The sequence below is a fragment of the Blennius ocellaris genome (assembly GCF_963422515.1).
Source record: "Blennius ocellaris genome assembly, chromosome: 15".
NCBI classification, from domain to species: domain Eukaryota; kingdom Metazoa; phylum Chordata; class Actinopteri; order Blenniiformes; family Blenniidae; genus Blennius; species Blennius ocellaris.
In genome coordinates this window covers 22326597-22342234 of record NC_137664.1, presented here as the reverse complement: position 1 = coordinate 22342234, position 15638 = coordinate 22326597, and the positions used below count along the sequence as shown (strand labels likewise).

Below are 15638 nucleotides of genomic sequence, written 5' to 3'. Positions count from 1 at the left end.
CCTTTTCACCAATCAGATTAGTGGATCTAGCAGTGACGTGTAAAGCTCATCGAATCAGCGGCGGAGAATTGCTCCGGCCCTCCCCTTCTCCTTCTGCCGTCATCCGAGTGAGCTGCATCGGGCTGCTGGCTGGGATTTGCACCGCCGGCTTCTGGAGCTACTTTCACACTTCATTTGCCGACTCTTCGGAGGATTCCTGTCGATATGGCAACGGAGATCACAAAAGGTGTGGAGCAGGTGTCCGTGGGTAAGAACACGAGCCCGGTACGGCGAACATTAGCTCGCTGGTTAGCTGGTTAGCTTGCTCGAGGACATGTGTGTCCGGGTGTTGCATCAGTTTTCCGGGAGGTTGAGACGCTGTGAGCTCGGTCAGCTGTCACACTGTGAGAGCTTCACTGAGCTGGTGTTTATTCCCATGAAATTATCTGGAGATTACATAATTACATAAAACAAGTGAAAGTTGTAAAAAAAAGGACTGAAGCTACTATGTAGCCGTTCACAGAGCAGGATGAATGATAAAGGACTGAGGCTGTCTGACGCCTCGATCTGATGATTACACTGGAATCAGACACATTTCTCCACCTCAATCTAATGATTACACCAGAATCAATCCTATTTCTTCACTTTAACCCTTGTGTGGCATTGGGGGAAAAAACGTCCACTTGGAGTAATTTTTCCTCTTAATTTGACCATAACTTTCACTGTATTGGCTCAAATGGCATGATTTTTGCTGAGGAAGCTTACTTTTACATGCAATTTAAAAATTGGATTTTAAATTTTTCCCTCGGTCAATAATGCACTGTCGGCAAAAAAAACTTATGTTGCGTTGGTGGCTGTTTTCATCCACTAACTTTGACCCCTGTAAAAATATATCAGATAAATATTTCTTCACATTTTTTTCACATAAATCTGTTAATCAACTTCAGTCCTGATCAAAACTACCAAATATAAAAATTTTTTTTTTCAAAATGAACCCTTTAAATGCCCATTTAGAAGATGAAGGCACTGAAATGGGAAAAAATACACACAAAATGACTCATTTTCAAAATAAAATGTGATCGGATATTGGATTCTTTTTACATGTTATTACAGTCTTGGATATGTCAAAGGTTAGTAATGTTAGTAATCTTTGAAGCATATTTAGTTTTTGTGCAAAATCAGTTTAAAAAAAAAAAACTCCCTGTTGTGGCGTTGGTGGCTGTTTTCATCCGCTCACTTTACAGCTGTAAAAACATATCAGATAAATATTTTTTTTCAAATTTTTTTACATAAATCTGTTAATAAACCTCAGTCCTAATACCAAAAAGTATAACTTTTTTTAAATTAACCTTTTAAATGCCAATTTAGAAGATAAAGTCACTGATATGGGAAAAATACACATGAAGTTACCCATTTTCAATATAAAGTGATTGAACATAGGAAATTCTTTATTTTTTTTATCTTACATTACAAACATTATGAACTTTGATTCAGTCCTTCCAGCAAGACTTGCAGCATGTTATCTGGTGCACTTTGCATGTGTGCCCTCCACAACGGCTGCACGTGTCCACTTCTTTTTCGACCTTTGCACAAGATGCAGGCCCCCCTCGTCCCTCCTGACCTGCTGGTGGCTGCTGATGGCTCTGGCTCTTCTTCTGATTCTGCTGGGGCAGCTGCAGCAACCTGCATTTCTCACCAGTGCGGCAGTAACTGCTGCTCGAGGAAGAGCTCTCTCCTCAACACTGCTGGAGGCACCAGAGCGTTGCCCAGCTCTTCTAAGAAAAGCCTCCTCTTGTAGTGTTTTCCCTCATTCCACGAGGGATCCACCGCCAGGAAGATGACCAATGCAATAGGCTGAGACGTCAACTATGTTGAAGAATGACGCCTGGGGCCACCGATTGGTCTTCCTTTTGACGCTGTAGGTGCCGACAAGCTAAAAAGATAATCGAAGAAGAAAACAATAAGTCCTGATTTCACAACGGGAAATAGCTGCACATGGCATATGGAAACTTCATCAAAACTAAAAAAATCTACATCTTTTACAAGCACAGAAATTCAGTAGAAAACTAACAGCAATAGGATGCATGTGGTAAATATGTATTGGCACATACCTTATCTTGATTGTCAACCCCGTCTTTGCAGCGGTTGTAGGCGACGACAATCTCTGGCTTCTGCTTTGAGCCCTCCGTCAGCGCTGGCTCCCGGTGTCTTGTGCTCAGCAGTAGGGCATTTCTGCCTTGTTTCAGAACATAGCTCACAAGCTGTGGTGTTCTTGGTGAAGCCAGACACGGAGGAGAGAGCAGCTCCACCTTTCACCTGCACAAGGTTGGGTAGCAGCTCCTGCTTGTTCTTTCTCACAGTTCCAACCAAGGCCAATTTCCTCTTCAGGAGCTCCTGGGCAAGTGGGTAGGTGGTAAAAAAAAAGTCGAGGGTGGAGCAAAGTCAGCATCGGACTCTCCTGACGTGGTGGTGTCTGAGGAGGATGACTCTTCACTCTCCATCATAAGATCCAGGGCCTCTCTTGCACTGAATTTCCTCTTCATGTTTCTCCTGCTCTTCTCACTAGCAAATGGCCAGCAGAACTTATGCACGCGCTGAAATAGACTTACCTTGTTTATGTTTATGTTTAGTAAACATAAACAAGGTACATAAACACTTTGTTTTTGTTTACTGTATGTAGACTCTGTGTAGCTCCGAGAACTTAGGTGCATGTTTACATTTTGTAGCTATATCAAGGTCAGTGCACAAAGGTCACACACACACACACACACACACACACACACACACACACACACACACACACACACACACACACACACACACACACACACACACACACACACACACACACACACACACACACACACACACACACACACACACAATATTCCTCTGATATAATTTTACGGCTGCCAAAGTTCGTGGCTGAAAACAGCCACTAACGCCACATAAGGAAGTTTTTTTGAACGCCACACAAGGGTTAATCAGATGAGTATCATAATACAATCAAATGAAGATTACACCAGAATCAGATGATTCCACTAGAATCAGACTAATTTCTTCACTTGTAACTACATGAGAAAATGTATTTTTGTGTTTATAATAGGAGTCAAAATGATAGACTGTTAAACGTGGGATCCTTTAATCTGAGAAAATCCACAACATTGTTCTGGATATGATACTAAACTCCTGTAAAGCTGATATTTAGACACGGAGTTTAGAGGACCAGTGACTTCTGCATTCAAAGATGTATTTACTTTGTAATAGTAGTTATAGTTTAATACTGTGACTGACTGAGCTTCACCAGGTTTCACTTTTGTTCAAAAGGAGCAAAAGTTCACATCCTTGCTCATTTTCTGACAAGACGTCTCTCCTTTAAACTCCTTCCAGCCTCGAGATCGTTTATGATCAAACATCCAAAAGTATTCATGTTGAGCGCCCAGCGTGTATCACCATGTGACATTTGAGAAGAATGCAGCTTATTCTGCTATTCACCACCTGCAAAATATGGAGGGTACTTTTGCTTATAAAGTGAAAAAAAACAAGGCGTTTTTGTTAAAGGGACCTGAGCTATTGAAACACTAAATGGTAAATAAAGAAATGCAAATCAGAAAACCTACTAATATGATCATTTATGTATTCCTATAAATGTGGAGAACAAACATGACCACCGTCACACATACTGTGCAATTTTGCCAACATGTGCAAATAACATAAACATAGAAAACAAATCAAATAATATTCAAGATGTATTTCAAATGTGAAGAATACAAATATCAAGTGGCATAAACTAAAGGCAATGATGTAAGATGTTATTTAAGTCATTTAACAGGATTTAAGTATACCAAACACAAAATAGGTTATAGAATAGAGTCAAATATAAAGGCAGTGTATTATATTACAATACACTAAATACTTCTATACATTCTCAGCACGTATATACAAATGCAGTGTAGAGGCAGTCACATCTGCTCACACAACTGAATTGCCGTTAACCTCTTCATCGCAGGCTCTCCTAAATTGCAGCGATTTCAACAATTAAACTTCAATGTCTGTAACCTGATTATTAAAAATTAAAGGACTTAAAAACATTGTACTGCTCAGACATCAGACACAGTTTTTCTCTCTCCTTCAGAAAAGAAGGTGCGTTATGACAGAGTGCGTCTGAAACGTCTCTGCACAGCCGCTTCAGGCAAATCACTGCTGCTTGTGTTTCGTCGTCCGGGGAAAAGCTAAACTATTTCCACACGACGGATGTGGAGTTTCTCTGCGGGACCAACTCCCTGTTTTCACCTTCAGCCACGCCTCCTCATTACATACCTGCTGCGTCAGCATTGAACTGCAATGTGAGAATGTGTTCCGTTGTTGCAGTTCTATGCTGTGCCAGTTTATTTTGATAAATGACTTTTGGGTTGGAGGTGGCGTGCGACTCTTTAGGTCCAGTTTCGTGCATAAGCAGTGCCTATAGGTGAAGCCCAAGGTCCTCACTGGAGAACCACACGGTACTACCACAGACCTGGTCCTCAGGAGAAGAGAATGTGTGTCTCAGCCGTCTGTCCTCCTCAGGCGAGCTGTACGTGTCGGACAAATGTGGCAGCGACCAAGATGGAGACGGCACGGAGCAGAAACCCTTCAAGACTCCACTCAAAGTAAGTGTCTGGACTCCGGGCTCACTGGACGGACTCGCCTGGTTCTTAACGGCGACAGGAGAAGCTCATGAAGGAAGCGTGTCTTATTGAAAGAGGACTCTATGTTGAAACTGCTTTCTTCTGTTTTCTGGAGATTCGTGACTCTCTGCTCCTTTCCTGCCTCTCAGGCTCTGTTGTTCGCCGGAAAGGAGCCGTTCCCTGTCATCTACGTGGACTCCCAAAAGGAGGGCGAGGTGAGTCACACATGAAACCTGTTCTACAGCTCTCCTGCTGCACACAAACTCTTCTACATCTAATCTGACTCACAGCTGCAGTGCTCATCCACTCATTCCACATCACTGTTGAGTTTCCCTTGTCTCTTCTATGATCTTCTCTGGTTCCTCCTCTATGTTCTCTTCTGGTTCCTCTTCTGTAGGAGTGTGCCATATGGCAAAAATATCATGCGATTTTTTTTTTTTGGGGGGGTTAATAGAATCAAGGTCATGATTTTGTTCTGATTCTTTTTTTACGTTGATTTTTGAGATTAATTTTCTGAACAGTGCAACATAACGCCTAACCCTCCAACATGTTAAAATTGAAATGTCATAATCAGTGGTGCACACCAACAAACCACAGACATTTAACCAATCACGGGATAACTAAGTAAGAGTAATAAAATAAAACCATTTTGCATGTCCAAAAAGGAGTGAGAAGAAGCATAGCTGATTAAATCACACGCCTTCTGCAGAAATAAACACTATATGCACGGCCTTATGTTGTCTGATGTCAAGTGAAAGTGAAACTTGAGTACGGTGTCAAACTGATCATCCACGCTGTGTGCAAGGCTCCACTCAGACCCTCTGTGGGGATTTTCTGGAGAGTTATTTTATGAGGCAGAGAAATTAACCCACAGTGCAGTATGGAGGCAATCATGTATCACCCGCGGCCTGAATATTCTAATAATCCGGTCCAGCCCAAGTATTTTTGGCTGTTTCAGTGTCGCTCAGCTTGAAATTCACCAGGAAAACCTGTCTGTTGTCCTTGTCAGTCAGGCTGTCCTCTCATCAAGGTGTGTTAACTGTTGAATATGTGTCCTTGCCCAGCGATGTGTCCCCTCAGTACTGGTTGTCCACTCCTCAGAGGTTCTACTGTATGTATATGTATAGGTATATTCTTCTTCCTCCTCTTCTGATCGCTCCTCTATTTGCCCCACAGCGCTGGGCGGTGATCTCCAAGACTCAGATGAAGAACTCAAAGAAAGCCTTTAACCGAGAACAGACGAAGAGCGATGCCAAGGAGAAGAAGGAGGTTTGTGGTCGACCTCACCTTTTCCTCACGAGGCTTAAAGAACAGCTGCTCTAATGAACTGCTTTGATTCCGGTTGTTGTTCTGCACTCAGATGTTTTAAATGAGCTTTTCCTTGAGGCTGTCTGGAACGGCCTCTGGTAGAAGGAGTGGACTTATCAACAGGCCGCTTGTAATTCTCACTTCACATCAGATTTGTGTGTAAATGTCCTGCAGGCTGAAGACACCGAGCGGAGAGAGAAGAACCTGGAGGAAGCCAAGAAGATCACCATTGTGAATGATCCCAGCCTCCCCGAGCCGCAAACGGTCCGTGAAGTTTCCCTCGTCACGGTCAACTCATCTACAACTTTCACATGATTCTGGCTTGTTACACTTCAATGCAAACAGTTATTCTTCATAAATGCATGTTATAAGTCCATCCACCCATCTTTTATATTGCTTGTCCCGCTCAGGGGCGCTGCAGCCCAGTTTACTATGGACAGAGGCAGGTTGCATCTAGACAGGTCGCCACTCCATCACAGGGCACACACACACACACACACACACATAGGAACAAACAACCGCACGCACACACGATCATACCGAGAGGCAATTAAGTATCACCAGTTAACCTCACATGCATGTCTGTTGGACTGTGGGGTGAAACCAGAGGAAACCAGTGCAAAACATGGATAAGCTGTAAAGAGCGCTCGCCACTGTGTCACTGCAGCCATCTTATACATCATGAAAATCAAAATAGTTTCATAAATTATGACCATATTTCGTATGTTCTTTTTTGGGATGCTTACCACAGCTGGATTTCAAAAGTTAAAAGGTTCTCATCTTCAGGGCTAGTAAAAGCTTTGCTCGGGCAACTGAATCCTCTACCCACTGTGCCCCAATGGGCTCGTGGTTTTTTGGCGATATTTTGACGTTTTTTCAGCAAACATCACTTGGTATCGCCAACGGATGACGCCACCGCAGGGCGAGACCATTTCTCGCCCTGAGAGCGCCATCACATGATTCTTGCGTGAACGAGATGGTAGCGTGGGGAAACGCTGGACGCTGATCGCAGTCACTATTTTCTTGTCTTCCGCATTGTGGTCAGTGACGCTGTGTCTTCCCTGTTTATTCCCACAATAAGCATTGTGATTGGATAGCGTCGTGTAATTCCTCAGGATTGCCTCGAATTACTAGTCGGGGAAACTCCTCGTCCGACATTTTGAATTTTTCACTTCCGTCAACATTCAGATCGTCACCGGAACATATTAAGAACTCACTTGAATTTAACACATAAAAACAACTTCAACTAAAACGACGTGTTTTGGATTATTTTGACTTTCTAATCCCGAAGTTTCATAATTTTTTTATGGTTCCGAAAAAAAGTTGACTCAGCAGGAAGAGGATGAGGAACAGGGACAGGAACAGGATTTGATTTAATATAATAAAAATACATGACACACATTTACCCTGTTGTTAAAAAATGTACATGGATAAAAAGACTAATACAATAAATAAGGTGTGGCAGTATGGCAGTAGGACGCGACAGCTCCAATCTTAATACTATAACATTTATTTCAGACCAACACAGCAAAAAGCTGTTTATTATATTATACATATGTATAATAATATAATAATTATTATACATATAATATATATATGTTTATTTGAGGCCAGTTGGCCTAAAATAAACACTGTTTGCATTAATTCAACTCTGGGATTTTTGCTGTGAAGAACAAAGTTAAAATATACATTAATTATACCTTCCCTGAGTTTCATTGAGATATCTGGATTATTAAAGATACTAAGTTTTTTTTAATGTAAAACGTTATGTTGGTCAAATTCATACATTACCCAAGATTATACATTTACATTAAACTTGGAGAAAGTAAAAAATGTGTCCGGGCAAGTAAGGAGTTATAAGCAGTTGGTCCAATTAATTCCAATTTCCCAGAGGAAACACTGGAGATATTTTCAGAGCTGCTGTGCTTCACTGTCATTGAGCCACGTTGAGTTTGAGCCCGATATCCTTCCGCATAAGGTTAAAAATAGACTCCAGCGTTGATGAGGTTTCTAAAGACTGGTGTTTTTTTCTCAGGTTAAAATCCATAAACTGGAAGAAAAGCGAGGGCAGAGAGTGAAAGTGTTTGGATGGATCCACCGCCTCAGAAGACAGGGTGAGGGACGAGGGTCACTCTGACTAACGTGCTTTTAATCTCCCGTCACTGTCAGACTGGGCCCATGTAAAGTCTGACGACTGTGTTGGTCTCCTCACAGGAAAGAACCTGATGTTCCTCGTGCTGAGAGACGGGACGGGTTTCCTGCAGAGCGTCCTGTCCGACCAGCTGGTAAACCCCCCCCGTCGACCCTGCACGTCTTCTCGTCTTTACGGGCTGCGTGGTCTTGATGAACAGGCGTGTTGTCGTTCCTTCTCGTCTGCAGTGTCAGTGCTACAACGGCTTGATGCTGTCCACGGAGAGCACCGTGGCTCTGTACGGGACCGTCACTCCGGTTCCCGAGGGGAAGCAGGTAAACGCCGGCCGCTCTCGTCTTTAGCTCAACTCCGAACGCGTCGGCGGGATTGATGGAGGTGGCGCCGGATACAGGAAAGGCATATTTTGTGCGACAGGCGCCGGGAGGCCACGAGCTCGTCTGTGACTTCTGGGAGCTGGTGGGCCTGGCCCCGGCCGGCGGAGCCGACAACCTGCTGAACGAGGAGTCGGACGTGGACGTCCAGCTGAACAATCGCCACATGCTGATCAGGGGAGAGAACGTCTCCAAGATCCTGCGGGTGCGCTCCACCGTCACGCAGTGCTTCAGGGACCACTTCTTCGACCGCGGCTACTACGAGGTGAAGCGGCGCTTTCGTACCCGGAGACAGGATTACGGAGACTCGTAAATCCTCATCCAGCAAGTGTCCTCTCTTCCAGATCACTCCTCCCACCATGGTGCAGACTCAGGTGGAGGGCGGCGCCACGCTCTTCAACCTGAACTACTTTGGCGAGCAGGCGTACCTGACGCAGTCCTCGCAGCTCTACCTGGAGACCTGCATCCCCGCGCTGGGAGACACCTTCTGCATCGCCCAGTCCTACCGGGCCGAGCAGTCCCGCACCCGCAGGCACCTTTCTGAGTGAGTTCTGAGTGACGTGCGTCGCGTCTGTGGGTTCACGAGGTCCGCTTGTGGGGGAGCAGATCCAGTGTGGACCAGGGGTTCTGCTGGGGTCGTGTTGAGTCTAGTGCAGTCTGGGGGATTTGCTGGGTACGGCAGCTCCAGTCCATCTGCTTTTTTGTCTTACTCTAGTTTACTATATTTTCCTCCTCTTTAAAGGCCGAGTGAAATGTAAAACACTACTTTGCAAAAAACGATAGTTGGGGTTCTACTTCTAAGGTTCCTCCGACTCTGCCCCACCACTGTTGTCACATAACAAAGTTATTTGAATTTTGAATCTCCAGCCGAGGAAGTCGGGGGAATCCTTCTTCGTGGGCGTGACGTCACGAGTTGTGCAGATCTCCATCTGTTGTGTTTATATCGGCTGGTTTCCTCTTAAATATCCAAGTTTTAACAGTGTTTTGAAGTTATAGTCGGCGTTTTATGAGCCTTGATGAAAGATTGAGCCTGGAAGAGACCAGAGAGGAGAAAAGGAGCACGGGCGGCAGGAGTGGCTAGCGGCTAGCTCAGGCGGCTAGTAGACGATCAAATAATACCTGGACTCATCTTCGGTGATTCCACGCAGTCAGAAAAACGCTTCGACATGATCCAGGAAGTCGTTCAGCCAAAAGTCAGGAGCCTCAAAGCCTCAAAGGTGAAAAGTGGCGGCTGCTGAGGCGAGGAGACGAGGACGAATGGTGGACGAAGCGTCTTCTACTTCCTCTAACATGTTCCAGACGGGGTCACCGATGGCAGAACCACCTTCTGTGTCTTCTTCATCAATCACTGGGTTTGAAATGACCATGATGATGAAATATGGTTAAATTCAGCCTCTTCGTGGTCAAAACTCTGATCCTCCATAATGTAAACACAACTTGGGCGTGTGCACAACTCGTGATGTCACTCTATTATTGTCAGAAGCTCCGCCCAGCAGAGGAAATACCTGTTTATGGGCTATTTTCTCGCAGATTGCCGTGTTTGAACATTTTACCCTTCAGCCAGTTGGCATAAAAATGTCCCTAGAAGCGACAGCCAGAGTGTTTTGGAGGTCGAATTTTAATTTCACTAGGACTTTAAGGTTTAATTTCACAGTAAAGTGCTTCAGTGTTTCATACTCGTATGGCCCCGTGTTTCCTTTTTTACGTAGGCGACACGTTTCGAGCTACACTTTCAGCCGGTGACATTCCCGTTCAATGTTCTCACGGCCTCGTCGGCGGAGTCGACAGCGGAACCAACCACACCAGACGCATTTTGCTTTTTCCTTGCGCTAACTCGACGTTTGCTTGCGTTCAGGTACACTCACATAGAGGCCGAGTGTCCCTTCATCACATTCGAGGATCTGCTGAGCCGGCTGGAGGACCTGGTGTGTGACGTGGTGGAGCGAGTGCTGAAGTCCCCTGCAGGGCAGCTGCTCTACGACATCAACCCCGTGAGAAGACGCAATGCATTTGGTGTGTGTGTGTGTGTGTGTGTTCACTCACAATCTCTTCTGCTCACATCATTTCCAGAACTTCAAACCCCCCAAGAGGCCTTTCAAGAGGATGAATTACAGCGAGGCCATCGAGTGGCTCCGAGAGCACGACGTGAAGAAGGACGACGGCACGTACTACGAGTTCGGGGAGGTGAGCAAACGTTTCGAGACGACAAATACAATTAAATGCTCCGATGAGAAGGAGGTGAATTTAAGCCAAGCAGCAGCACGTCAGACACAATATAAGAATTTATGAATGCAAACAATAGTCTTTATCATGCTACAACTGTACATGCTCACTAAATACATTCATGAGTACACTAAGTCAGGGGTGTTCAACTAATATTTTCAGTTTGACCAAGTTTTTTTTCATGCAAAAGTCCACAAGATCCGAATGTGTCACAATTTCCATGCCGCTAAAATACACAGATTTGATTGGCCGCCTGGTTTCACGTGTGACGGTTAACTGGCATGCAGTTGGTCTGTGTTTCCTCCTCCACTAAACCAGGGAGCCCAGCCCCTGTCCTCCATGTTCTAGTCTCTCCCTGCTTCAGCAGACCTGAATCTAATGATGATGTCATCACCAAGGTGGTGAAAAAGCCCCATAACGAGCCTCTCATTACAATCAGGTGTGTTGAACAGGAAGGAGCTAAACCCTGCAGGACAGGGGTCCTCCAGGATGGAGATGTATCATACATCCTGTACGTGTTTTTATTTGATGTCGTTTTGTGTCTGTTTGAGAGGGAGTTTGTTTGTGAGCCTACATTTGTGTGTTTTGGCTCTTGGTAGTATTACAGCCATTTCTGTGGCTCTTGGCCTTGGTGGCTGAACACCCCTCATGTAGATGTTGAGCCATCACAGCCTGGGGTTCAGTGGAGGAGGACGGGGTGTGATTGCTGCTGACTGAAGTATTATCAGATATTTCTGACTAGCTGCATGCGTCCGTTGAAACAAATCCCACATATACTCCCGTATTTCCGAGCGTTCGTTTCGTCTCCCGTCTGTTTTTACGGCGAGACGTTGGCGGGTCTTGATGAAGTGTCGCGCGTTCCCCAGGACATCCCCGAAGCTCCCGAGAGGCTGATGACCGACAGCATCAACGAGACCATCCTGCTGTGCCACTTCCCCGCCGAGATCAAATCCTTCTACATGCAGCGATGTCCAGAGGACCGCCGCCTCACCAACTCGGTACGAGCGGTATCGCTGTCCTCTTCAGTCCACATCCGCCTACCTTCATTCATTCATCAGGAAGGAGGGTGACACTGTGTCTCATCCATCATCTCATTTGAAAGCAAACCGCTCCGTTTCCTGACGTGAGTTAGCTAATGTGTGTGTGTGTGCAGGTGGATCTGTTGATGCCCAACGTGGGGGAGATCGTCGGAGGCTCGATGCGTGTCTCGGACTCCGAGGAGCTGCTGGAAGGTTACAAGAGGGAGGGGATCGACCCCACTCCGTACTACTGGTACACCGACCAGGTACCAGGCTGAACTCCCCACCCATCACACCTTACGTTTCCCACACCGCACTTTTTAGTAATTCACTCATTCAATCTGCACATTTCAAAGGTTTTCACCGTGTTCAGGGTCGTCTGACATGTTGAAGCTCGTATCCCACCCGATCACGACAATCTCTAAATCAGCTTCACTTCACGTCGTGGTTTTAGGCAGCGAGCCGTCCAGCCGTCATTTCAACGGTCCATTTTCTGAAAACACGACCGAAAAAATAGCGGCCATGTTGCTCAAAGCCTCTAACACGTGTGTATAATGGCCATCACCACATGTCACCGTCTGATTTGGTCTAAATTCATATTGTTTTCACCAAAATATAGCGAATTATCACCTTGAGTTCACAACTGACTTCCAGTTTGTATTACACCCAGTAATGAGCAATACACTGAACAGACGGATGTGATTATTAATGAAACTGCGAGATAATCTGTGCTTTTTCTTCATAAGTCATCAGAACAACTGGAACTGTCTTTAGACGACAAGGAGCCTATATATTTATATATATATTTAATTTGTATTGATGTATAATAGGGCTGCAACCAACAATTATTTAAATAATCGATTAATTGGTCTATTATTTTTTTCCATTATGTAGGACCAGTTGATATTGAATGAACCAAACATCAAATATGTTAAGATTATTTAAAAGCACATAACTGAACCAATACAAAGATGTATACAACATAAATACATATATACACACATGTATATAAGATGTACACAAGATAATGACTAAATCAGATTTAATGTACTTCAGGGACCACAAACAGTCCAGTTTCATCCTGAGTGACCAGACTGGTAAAATATTGTTATAATAACCTTTAAATTTACACTTCAAAGTGTTTCTTTGTTGTGTCACAGTGTGTGGAATGAAATTGTCTATATTCTTACAAGATCAAACAGTTAGTACTGAAAATGATTACAATTTCAACATAAAGTCAATTTTAATGAAACATTCGGGTCAAAATACAATGAAATATCAAATAAAACTAGTCTATATCCTCTATAAGCTCCTTGCTTGGTGGGTTTTGGTCCACAGCTCTTATGTTCTCTGTTGTTTAAACAAATACATCAGGTTTTTATTATAGCCATTAAACTTTATAAGATCAGGTCCTTGTATCATAAAAAGGGAACATTAAGTCCAGTTTAACAACATTTCTCTCTCTCTCTCTCTCTCTCTCTCTCAGAGGAAATTCGGGACATGTCCTCATGGAGGCTACGGTCTAGGTCTGGAGCGCTTTCTCACCTGGCTGCTGAACAGACATCACATCCGAGACGTCTGCCTGTACCCGCGATTCATTCAGCGCTGCCGACCCTGAGCGTGCGCGCGCGCACACACACACACACACACACTCTCTCTTACTAACTCTCTGACCGAAGCTTTTCATTTAAACTGAGCAGGAAGTCCTGCCTCCTGAGCTCCGCCTTTCTCCTTCCAGCTTCCTCATTGGCTGATTCTGACCAGTAAACTCTGTGGTGTCGCTCTTCAGGTCTTAAAGTGGCCTCGTGTAGAAAAGCTGTAACGCCACAGTTCTGTTCCATCACAAAGGTGTTGTCACTTGTTTTGTGTTCTGAAATCCTCATCAGTGAACTTCAATAAAGTGTCACGCAAAGTGTTTCTGGACTTTTCTTCACACGTCTCATTAGGTCCATTGAAAACAAAGAGCTTTTTAAAATCATAGCAAACAAAACACAGAAATGTGTTTATATTCTGGATTTAATCATTTACACTGCTTCATTTGTTTTTAAGAACAATGTGAAACGGCTTGAAGCTCAGTTTGATAGAAATATTGATTTTAAATGGCTTATGATTCATTTGGTCTTAAACTCTCATCACAATAAGCTGTTTTGTTCTGAAAGCGGCTTCCTGTTGGAGGGTTTAAAGAACACGACAAGTCGATCTGGAAAAACTGGATGGGTGAACTCGACTAGTACTGAGCATTGTTGGCATAGAGAAGAAACTTCATTCTTTTTGTGTGTGTTTTTAGCTGTTTTGTAAATGGAGCATCTTTTTTTGTAATTCCAGAAACATTTTAAACTCGTGTTCAACTCTGCCAGTCATTTGTGGTTTTACACTCCAGCCAGAGGAGTTTGGATGAAAAGGAACAACTGGAGCAAATAAAATGTCAATTTAACAATAAATTCCTGGTGTCATTGAGACTAAGTAAATGACACACTTCATCCAATAATTTTGAATAAAACACAAATGTGGCTTTTTTATTGATCTCAAAACTAATGTGGCAAATATTTGAGAGGAAGTGTTAAAAAAACATTCAATTGAACTTCATGAACCTGATTTTATCCAAAGTAATGGTTTAAAAGGAAATCTCAATAAAATTGTCATTAGGCTCAAAACTTTTTAATTTTTTTCAACATCTTTCACTCTTTCAAACTTGTTCATATCTCCACACAAACTTTCGCGCACTTTGTTGTAGGCGTGGTCACATGTGATCTGGGCGGGGCTATCTTCAAATTTATTCTGAGACTGAAGACGCAATACTGCGACTAGAACCCCGACAAGCTCCCCGTAATGACATGAGACACACCGGAACCTCACCAAAGTAAGACTACTGACACGCTTGAGTATGAGATAAAAATAAAGTGACACCAAAAGAAAAAACACAAGCAAGGAAACAGGCCCAGACTCTCAAGTTCAATCCAGTTTTATTTCCATTTGGGTTTGACACATTGGGAGATACTTTTGTGTTTAAGCAGGGTTGATGGTATCATCAGTTTATCAACTTTGCACAGGAACCTCAGGAATCTGCGGCTGTTCAGACGTAAACACCCTCTGATGTATTCCACGTTGCAGTGTTCCTCCAGGAACACCTGGGCACACATGGCAGGCTTCACAGATATAAGATGATGCATCTTAAATACATTCAGGCAGGTCATGTGGTGACGCAAGATACAATCAGGCTAAAAAGAAAGTGTCTAAAAAAAACATTAAAAGTATTGATACACACAGTTAAAAGGTATAAAATACATATTTACTGCAGTGAATAAAGTGCCTACGATGTATACGATAATAGTTACTGCACTGGATGTATAATTATTACACTGGATTATTGATTGGTTACATTAGATTAATTGTGTGAAGGTGAATGTTTTATTGTGCAGAAAGAATGTCTAGACTGGAATAATGTGGACTCGCTGTCACCTAGAGGCCATTTGCTGCATGTACAACAGCTGCTTCCTTGCTGAGCAAGGCATCAGAGCCCTGCAGAGGTTCAGGGAGGAGGGAGCTTTTCTACAATGGTTTTTTTTTGCTCCTGCTTAACTAAACTGTATGACCATATAATGACTACAAGCTTTTATTCTGAAGTTGGTATCACAACTCCAGATTGTGGGACTTTCCCCTCTTCTCTTTACATTTAGAGAGAACAGCAGGAAGTTGTTCCTCTGTGGAACACTCACACAGTTCGTCTCCAGCAGGACGCCCAGTGAAGATGTCCATCTGGCCTGAACTGTACGGTGCTCAGGAGGGTGGCGAAGATGTGTCCCAACAGAAAGAGACCAAGAGTTTTTTTTGACATTTGTTGCCTTGTCAGGACAGAAAACAGTCGTCATCCACCCACAAGCCCCGAAGAAGCTGTTGACCCTCCGGTCGTATTCACCTC

General features: G+C 43.8%; 1 protein-coding gene across 2 annotated transcripts; it reads left to right on the top strand.

The window, feature by feature from the left end:
* The first annotated feature begins 107 nt into the window (after window positions 1-107).
* nars1 (asparaginyl-tRNA synthetase 1) lies at window positions 108-13634 on the top strand. 2 transcript variants are annotated; one of them, XM_080510618.1, is made up of 15 exons: window positions 108-247; window positions 4546-4628; window positions 4796-4861; window positions 5823-5915; window positions 6129-6218; window positions 7990-8068; window positions 8169-8239; window positions 8334-8420; window positions 8521-8742; window positions 8822-9021; window positions 10333-10468; window positions 10548-10661; window positions 11567-11698; window positions 11854-11985; window positions 13206-13634. In XM_080510618.1, the coding sequence occupies exons 1-15, from the start codon at window positions 205-207 to the stop codon at window positions 13335-13337; spliced, it is 1680 nt and encodes a 559-aa protein (XP_080366744.1). In that variant the 5' UTR covers window positions 108-204; the 3' UTR covers window positions 13338-13634. The 2 variants fall into 2 exon arrangements, with proteins under 2 accessions (XP_080366744.1, XP_080366745.1); XM_080510619.1 differs by having other exon boundaries at window positions 110-226.
* Window positions 13635-15638: the final 2004 nt, after the last annotated feature.